Source organism: Solea solea, chromosome 12 (assembly GCF_958295425.1).
Source record: "Solea solea chromosome 12, fSolSol10.1, whole genome shotgun sequence".
Classification (NCBI taxonomy): Eukaryota; Metazoa; Chordata; class Actinopteri; order Pleuronectiformes; family Soleidae; genus Solea; species Solea solea.
Window position 1 is genome coordinate 28,993,609 of NC_081145.1, and position 9,201 is coordinate 29,002,809.

The window sequence follows — 9,201 nt, forward strand, 5'->3', positions numbered from 1 at the left end:
CTGTGGAGTGGTGGTGACGTGGCAATAACGCCGGCCTTCATGTGGGCGACCCGGGTTCAACTCCAGTCTCGGCCGCATGGGGCCCCGGGGAGGACGGCATCTCAAGTACAGGGGTGAGTAAACATTGAATAATAAAAGGTATGAGTAAAATAAAAAGCTTAAAATCAATCTAAGTTAAAATAAAAAATGATTAAGAATGTTTAATATAAAATAAATGAGTGGATAAAATGAGTAAGAATTTTAAATACGCTGTAAAATAATTCTTAGGGTTAGGGTTAGGGTAAGGGTTAGGGTTAGGGTTAGGTTAGGGTAAGGGTTAGGGTTAGGGTTAGGGTTAGGGTAAGGGTTAGGGTTAGGAAAGGAAAAAAGAGAATTTCATCACTGCGAAGCAGTGATGAAATTCGTGCACACTCCATCCAGTCCTATGTAGCACCACAACTAGACCTCATTAAGACCATGTGGAATTAAAGTGCCTAATTTCATTATCCAGGCCCTCTCGGCTCTCCGTCTCTGGGCCACGTTCCAATTCGGGTTTGATTCAAGAACGGAGGCCTGAACTGAATCCCAGCCGTGCTGAAGAAAGTGTTTAACCAAGTGAGTATGGATGTCTTTCTTTCTTAAAATGTTATGCCTATGTCGTGAGAATCTGGTGCGAATCGTGTTTCCAGTCTCACCGACATATTTAAGTCCACATTGTTTGCAAATTATTATATAAACACAGTTTCTGGAATTAATATTTCCCTTATTATCAATTTGGTATGTAAATTTGGTCCTATTATTAGACACCCATACTTGCTGTTTAAAGAATTTATCCAGTGGCCTTGGTTTGGGATCAGTAAATTTAGGAATTTTTGCTTTTACCAGGTAATCCTTCAGATTTTTGTTTTTTCTGAATGCAGCAATGATCCTATGATTATATAAAATTCCCCTTTCTTTAAAGGAATCTTCAAAGTTTTTCTTAACTTCTCTGACCAGCTTCACCGTGGAGTCCGAATAAGTGGTGATAAAGGGCACCATAGAGGACACTATTTGGGGTTTAATTTGAAGGAACCTCTTGTAACAATTTCTAAGGAAGGTCCTAGAGTACCCCCTGCTGGCCAAGGCAGTGAAGAGAACTCTAGACGCCTTCTGAAAATCTTCCTTCTGTGTGCAGATCCTGTGGAAGCGTAACAATTGCGATTTAATTAGACCTGCAAAAGTATGTCTCGGGTGAAAGCTGGTATTGTGCAATAATGCATGTGTATCCGTCTCTTTAAAAAAAACTTTAATGTCCAATCGATTAGTTTGATTAAAAGTGGGCCCCTTGAATGTGGTTGTGTCCAAAAAATCTACAGAATTTCGATCCATGGTGGATTTAACCTTAATAGACGGATTGTAATTATTAAGAGTGTTAAGGAAAACCTTAAAATCATCTTCTGAATGTGTCCATACGCCCCAAATATCGTCTAAATAGCGATAATATTGTATGGGTCTCTTGTCACACTGTCGGAGGGCTCCTGCCTCCCAATCTGCCATAAAAATGTTGGCATATGCGGGCGCAAATTTCTTGCCCATTGCTGTGCCCTTAATTTGTAAAAAATATTCATCATTGAATTCAAAATCATTTTTAGTCAAATTAATCTCTAATAATTGTAATAGTTCTTTATCCGGTCTTTTTTTATCATAATTTTTGGAAAAAATGTTCTTCACAGATTGAATTCCCTCCTTTATGTCTATATTAGTGTAGAGGCTATCAATGTCGATAGTAAACAAGATCGAATCTGCCGGAATATGTATATTTTTTACTTTATCTATAAAATCATATGTATCTTTAATGTAACTAGGGTGCGTAGTGGACAGTGGATTCAGAAAAAAGTCCAGGTACTCTGCTGTTCTGTAGGTTTCACTGCTGCAGTCAGAAACAATAGGGCGACCTGGGGGAATCACATGTGGCTTGCTCCACTTAACAGGGTCCTTGTGTATCTTTGGCAACATGTAAAAGCGTCTAGGTCTGGGCTCTGGATCACCAAGTAAATACTTTTTTTGTTTCCAATTAATAAACTTCTTTTCATGAAGTTTATTGATGATTTTTGTCACTAATGGGATGGTGTCCAGATAAATTGGTTTTTGTAATTTAATGTAATAGTTTTTATCGTTTAATTGTCTGTATCCCTCCCACAAATATTGCCCTCGGTCCATAACTACAACTACACTGCCTTTATCGGCAGGTTTAATAATAATATTTTTGTTATTCATCAACTCTTTTAGTGCTAATTGTTCTTCCCCTGTCAAATTTGGAGTCACATGCTGGATCCTGAAATGACGGTCCAGATATTTTGAGTCCTTTTTGATTAACTTAACAACTTGGGGGGGTAGTTGTGCATCGAGGGGGGCCCAATCAGATGTGGGAGTGAAAGGGGGGGGCCTGGAATCACCCTCATCACCATAGAAAGCTGCCAACTTTAATCTTCTATGGTAATTTTGAAGGTCGAATCTAGACTGTTGCCTGATATTACTATTAATATTAATGGTGGGGACAAAGGTCAGGCCTCTGTTAAGAAGAGCAAGCTGCGGGGTGGACAAATGAACAGAATTAGACAAAACCAAAACATTCTTAAACCCCTCATATAAACAAGAGCTTGAGGGGCTCCCTAGTTTAATGCCTCACACCAGTGAGACAATATGGCACTTGCCGTTTCCTTGGACCAGTGCACGTTGTCTGGTCCCGTGCTGAACTTATCCCTCTGAATCGTTTCGATTGACTCGCAGTTCTCGAAAATGTAGCGATTCAGAGCCTGTAATGCAAACCTCTCCTGTTGAGGGAGAGAAGGGGAGAAGTTAATGATGGGTACCATGACCCTGGCATCTGGAAAGCGCAGCTTCGTGGCCCGTAGAGCTGCCTGGAGTTGCTTCACCGAGGTGGGAGGTAGCCTCTGTGAGCGGTGGTTAAGACCGAACGCCAGGATGATCTTCTCCGGTTGTGTGGTGCAGGTGGCCTTGGAGATGATTGCCCCAGCATGCCGGAAGTTGGCCCCAGGATAGCAATCTATCTGAAGGTGCTGCTCCCGGAAAGCTGGAAACCTGCAAAGGTTAGAGTCTCCAATAATGAGGTTCTTCCTCCTCACATTCAATCCCCATTCCTTCATCTTGCGCATGGTGCTCACGTGTCTCGTCACCCTACGCATGCCCGTTGTCGGTGACCGAGCCGCCAGAAATCTGGTCATAGTGTTGCTGGGGCTGCTTGTGGGCTGAAATAGTCTCGCAGGGAGACTGGATGGTCGTTGAGGGGGAGGGGGGTGTGGTGGTGTAGCCTGAAGGCTGAAAGTGTCGTCCTCCTCCTCCTCTGAAATAAGGACCGAGATAGTGTCCACATCAAACACGGCCTCTGCCCGAGAAGCAGAGAGAACCCTACGTGGCTGTGGGGTGGAGGGGTTTGCAGGTGTTGCTGTCACTGCCGCCCTGCCCGTGTTCGCTCTCCGGAGCCTCTGTGCCAGAGGCGGAGAGATGAGAGGTGCAGAAGTCGGTGGAGGAGAAAAAACGTGGGCAGGAGCAGGAAGAGACCCTACACAGGTTGCTGCTGGGGCAGAAGAAGTCCGTAGGGACGCTCCTGTCATCGTCTGTGGAGGAGGTGAAACAGGTAAGCGGAAGGGGGTAAGAATGGGAGGAGGCGTGTCATTGCCCATGTCCAACCGCTGTGGGCTCCAGTCGTGACCAAAGTCTGTCATTGTGGCAGAAGACACCATACTTGTGCCCACACTCTGGTGTACCTGCGCTCTGACGATGGTGCTGAAGGTGGTGAGAGAAGGTGCTGCAGCTGGAGCTGTCCCTAGTCCTGAAAACAAAGTTGCTACTGTAGAGGGAGCTGGAGCTGTGACTGGAGCTGTCCAGGGTCCTGAAACAGGAGCGGCAACTGAAACTGGAGCTGGAGTTGTTATGGGAGCTATCCCTGGTGCTGAAAGAGCCGGAGCTGCGGCTGGTAGCAGAACTGGAGCTGCTAAAATTGGAGCAGGAGCTGTCGGAGCCAAAGCTGCCTGAACTGGAGCTGGAGTTGCCGGAGCTGGAGCCGGAGCTGCCTGAATTGGAGCTGGAGCTGCCTGAACTGGAGCTGGAGCAGCCTGAACTGGAGCTGGAGCAGCCTGAACTGGAGCTGGAGCAGCCTGAACTGGAGCTGGAGCAGCCTGAACTGGAGCTGGAGCTGGAGCCACCAATGAGGCTGGAACTGGCGGTGAGGCTGCTGGAATTAAAGCAGCTGGAGCTGTGGTGTGTTCCGCGAGCCGCACCATAATCTCTGCCTCCACCTGCTGTAAAGTCTCAGGCAGTAACCTTCTCCCAATATTTCTTCTTGCCCAAGAAGAAGCCACCTGGAATGGATCCTGCCAGTTCTGATCATTAAAAACAGCCAAACTGTTCACATCCTCCCGGATAATCCCCTTATAATGCTGCTGTAGCACCAGGATGGAGGTGTGCTCCCAGTTCTTAGCATTTCCCTCCAATAGTAATGCTGTCGCTTCACTGGGAGAAGCTGGCTTAATAAAAAGCGCCAGCGTCTCAGTCATACGGCATATATTGGGGGGCGGAGCCTCTCCGGAAACATTGTTAAGGTGGTGTGCAGCTTTAATAATCGTGTGCAAAATGTGCACCTTCTCAATGAAATCCGGGTCATTACTCTCTACCTGATGTGCCCGCTGGGGGCGCTGCTGCGGCCGTTGCTGTGGACGCTGTTGAGGTCGCTGTGGGCGTTGCCATGCAACCCGCTGCTGTCGTCGCTGTTGTGGCCACCGCTGAAATTGGCGCTGTGGCTGACGTAACTGCTGTGGCAACCGTTGGTTTTGGCGCCGCGGTGGCTGCTGCTGTGACCGCGGCGGCGGTTGCCGCTGAAATTCGCGCAGCTGTGGTCCCTGCTGAAAATAGCGCTGCTGCTGCCGCTGCTGCTGCTGCCGCTGCTGCTGCTGCTGCTGTCGCTGTCGCCCTTGTGGTGGACCCTGCTGTGGTCGGCGATCCTCCCAGTATGTCTCCTCCGCACGCTGTGGGGGTGTGCGGTAAAACTGGCGATCCCGCCGCTGCTCTCCGTTATTCCACTGTTGCCGCGTGCGGGAAGGAACGCGGGACGCTCTGTTTGCCATGGGCTGCTGAGCGTAACGAGGTCCGGTGTTGAAGCGGCCATCAATAAAAGAATCATCTCTGGTGACCGAAGCATAACTCCGCCGCTGTGTGGGAAAGCGGCGTGGATAAGAGCCGTCGTAACGCGGCTGTGAACGGCCGCCCGTGCCGCGCCGTCTGCCGCGTCCGCTACGAACGAGAATCCACTCACCGTCACCGTCATCATCGTCTCTCTCGTATGCGTCCATGTGTACGGTCAAAGTTGTACTTGTCCCGGCCGGGACAGTACTAATTGTGCAAAAAACACTTAAAGACCGTGAAGAAAGAAACGGTGAACGTCTTCTTCCAAACACGAAAACTTTTATTTTTTCACAGAAAAAAACTATGTACAAAAAACACTAATAAATGCACAAAATAATAAAAGTGAGACTCGCACACACAGTGTCGCTACGTTTCGATCTCAAATCGATCTTCCTCAGGCGAATAATCCGCAGATGGAACAACTGTCAACTTGTCGTCGATGAGCGCTCTCTCCTTCGGAGTGAAACTCTGCTGAACTTTACGCGGGGCGGAAGTGACGTCACATGACGCCCATTCTCCCCCTCAGAACAACAAAGTCCTAGAGTGAATAGAGCGCCCTCTGGCAGACAGGTGCCCAACGAGAGAGACTATGAAAATCACAATAAAATTAAATCTCACTGGAAATAAATAAATAAAGAGATAAAATATATAACTGTGAACTGTGACCCAATAAAGAATTGAAATAAAATAATACAGTGCAAAAAATAGATAAATAATTATAATAATAAATAATTAAGTAAATAAATAAACCACATCCCCCTGTGAACCAAAATGGAAATATAAAGACAAAGACATATTCTGTCATGTAAGGATGGGTTACTGAATCCAGAAAAAAATGCACTGAAATTGTTTACCGTCTGGTACACAGTCAACCACAAACAAAATAATATTTGTGTACATACACAAATATGTAAATCTCAGAATGAGTTATGTGTTAACACAAAAAATAAAGATAACAATAAATATAACTATTTTAAATGTCCACCCCTGGACCTATCATTTATTTTTAATTAAGGATTGTATACATTAAATTTATTAAAAGTTGAATATTTATATATTCCTAAAGAAATCCCCTAACAAGGGTTAAAGAGACTTAAAAAGGTAAGTATAAATTGTGAATAAGTTTATATATATATGTATATTTTTATATATATCAGGTAAGTATTTCTGAAATCGAATAAGGTAAGTATTTTAATAATGAAATGAAATTGTTTTTAATAATTAATTTTAGATTAATAAAATTATGAATTTACTAATTAAATTATGAATTTATTAATTGTTGTCTGTATTTCCCTGTCTCTCCCCAGCCTGAACTGTTCCAGACAAGAAGAGAAAGACAAACAACACCTCAAGGATTCCCCCAGGATTTTCAGGTCTGTGAAACAACATAAAATATTATAATAATAGAAGCTTGTAGCTTTATTGTGGTGTGTATAGTACACAATGCTTTTATTATAAAAATAACTTAATTAGGGTTAGGGTATATTTATGAAATTATTATATTAGAGGAAAGAATTCCAAATGTTATTAAATATTTGTATAAAACATATATAGAAAATATTTGGGTATATCTTAGAAATATGATCACCCTCCTCTCTAATATTGATTATTTAGCTCTATCAATAAGGTTTATTTGAATAAACATAAAAAAATAAACAGACTCTTACACCAAATAAAAGTAAGGCAGAGCCAGCGAATGAGAAAGGGTGATCAAAAAGGTTATCTACACCATCCCAGCTATATTAGAGGCCTCAGGCCTCCATACTAACATCTAAATCATTAGCATCCAAATGTGAGTAAGGGCAATAGTCCCGAAAAATTGGAATAACCCCAAAGAGGTTAGGGTTAGGGCCCAAACCTCAAAGAGGTTAGGGTTAGTGCCAAAATGTGGGCAAGGGCATCAGCCCTGAAAATTTAGAAAAAATGAATAAAGGTTAGGGTTAGGGCCAAAACTTAAAGGGGTAAGTTTAGGGCCCTGTCCCTAGGGGGTTAGGATTAGGCCATAAACCCTAAGGGTAGGGTTAGGGCAATGCCCCCTTGGGGTTAGGGTTAGGATAAAGAGACTGGGATAGATGTAGCTGAAGGGTTAGGGTAAGGGTTAGGGTAAGGGTAAGGGTTAGGGTAAGGGTTAGGGTTAGGGTTAGGGTAAGGGTTAGGGTAAGGGTTAGGGTTAGGGTAAGGGTAAGGGTTAGGGTAAGGGTAAGGGTTAGGGTAAGGGTAAGGGTAAGGGTTAGGGTTAGGGTTAGGGTAAGGGTAGGGTAAGGGTTAGGGGTAAGGGTAAGGGTTAGGGTTAGGGTTAGGTATAGGGATGAAAACCACCATTTTGCGGTCATTCCGCGAATAACTTTTGAACGAAGGGTGGGATCGACTCTAAACCAACATCCGCCCCCCCATTTAGGCACCCTCCGGAGCCCCTGGTGAAACCCCCGTGATTGTGGGACAAAAGGAAGCCGAGATATGGAAAAATGACCGAAAATTCTTCGGTCATTCTGAACTTATCTCGAGTTAGGAAGGTGCTAGAAAGCCGAGCTAGGTGTCTAACGATGCGTCTCGAGGAGCCGCACTTAGCCAGCCTAAAACACCCCATGACCAAACGTGTAGTTTTTGAGTTATTGCCCAAAAACCATCAAAATCTGACTTATTCGGATTGACTTGAATTTTTGTCCCCCCCCCTAATGTGGCCACGGGCTTTCCAATGGACTAGTTTTCGAGTCTCCCAAACGTTCCTGGGCGGAGTTATGGCCGATTGAAAATCGCCATTCAATGCGAAAATTTCACCAAGTGCCAGGTCCAACATGTGCCTTACAAAAACCACTCAGGAGCATGTTTCAGGCCATTTGGAGCCTATCTGAAGCCAAACCGACATTGCTAGATTTAGTGACCCAGGAACGTGCTAGAGAGGTGAGTAACGTCGGGTTTTGTTCGTCTCTTCAAGGGTTAGGGTTAGGGTTAGGGTAAGGGTTAGGGTTAGGGGTTAGGGTAAGGGTTAGGGGAAGGAAAGGAGAATTTCATCACTGCGAAGCAGTGATGAAATTCGTGCACACTCCATCCAATCCTATGTGACATCACATCCAAGCCTCATTCAGACCATTCGGAATTAAAGTGCCCAATTTAAATATCCAGGCCCTCTCGGCTCTCCGTCTCTGGGCCACATTCCAATTAGGGTTAGATTCAAGGACGGAGGCCTGAACTGAATCCCAGCCATGCTGTATAAAGTGTTTAACCAGGTGAGTATGGATGTCTTTCTTTCTTAAGACATTATGTCTATGTCGTGAGAATCTGGTGCGAATGGTGTTTCCAGTCTCACCGACATATTTACGACCACATTGTTTGCAAATTATTATATAAACACAATTTTGGGTTGAAATATTACCCTGATTATTAATTTTGTATGTTAATTTGGTTCTATTATTAGACACCCACACTTGCTGTTTAAAGAATCTGTCCAGCGGCCTTGGTTTGGGATCAGTGAAGTTTGGAATTTTGGCTTTTACCAGGTAATCCTTCAGATTTTTGTTTTTTCTGAATGCAGCAATGATCCTATGGTTATAGAACAGCTCCCTTCCTTTAAAGGAATCCTCAAAGTTTTTCTTTATTTCTCTGACCAGCTTCACCGTGGAGTCCGAATAGGTGGTGATGAAAGGCACCAAGGAGGACACAATTTGAGGTTTGATTTGGAGGAACCTCTTATAACAATTTCGAAGAAAGGTCCTAGAGTACCCTCTGCTGGCCAAGGCAGTGAAGAGCACTTTAGTGGCCTTATGGAAATCTTCTTTTTGTGTGCAGATCCTGTGGAAACGTAACAATTGCGATTTAATTAGACCTGCAAAAGTATGTTTCGGGTGAAAGCTGGTCTTATGCAATAGTGCATGTGTATCCGTCTCTTTGAAAAAAACTTTAATGTCCAATCGATTAGTTTGATTAAAGGTGGGTCCCTTAAATGTGGTTGTGTCCAAAAAATCTACCGAATTTCGATCCATGGTGGATTTAACCTTAATAGACGGATTGAAATTATTAAGAGTATTTAAGAAAATCTTAAAA

The 9,201-nt window shown here is 44.2% G+C and overlaps 1 protein-coding gene across 1 annotated transcript; it reads right to left on the reverse strand.

Annotated features, from left to right (window-relative positions):
- Positions 1 to 344: 344 nt before the first annotated feature.
- On the reverse strand, positions 345 to 5,327 carry LOC131470029 (uncharacterized). Its single transcript, XM_058645518.1, has 5 exons — positions 4,948 to 5,327; positions 4,653 to 4,853; positions 3,747 to 4,078; positions 2,747 to 3,697; positions 345 to 2,642 (listed from the first exon to the last, which is right to left on the reverse strand). The coding sequence occupies exons 1-5, from the start codon at positions 5,325 to 5,327 to the stop codon at positions 439 to 441; spliced, it is 4,068 nt and encodes a 1,355-aa protein (XP_058501501.1). The 3' UTR covers positions 345 to 438.
- Between the last annotated feature and the right edge of the window lie 3,874 nt (positions 5,328 to 9,201).

Coding starts and splice junctions, on each gene's coding strand:
- LOC131470029 (XM_058645518.1), bottom strand. CDS start 5,327: ATGGACGCATACGAGAGAGACGATGATGACGGTGACGGTGAGTGGATT. Junction 4,079..4,652: donor GCCCCCAGCGGGCACATCAG/GTAGAGAGTAAT, acceptor CTCCAGCTCCAG/TTCAGGCAGCTCCAGCTCCA. Junction 3,698..3,746: donor GCACCATCGTCAGAGCGCAG/GTACACCAGAGT, acceptor CCACAATGACAG/ACTTTGGTCACGACTGGAGC.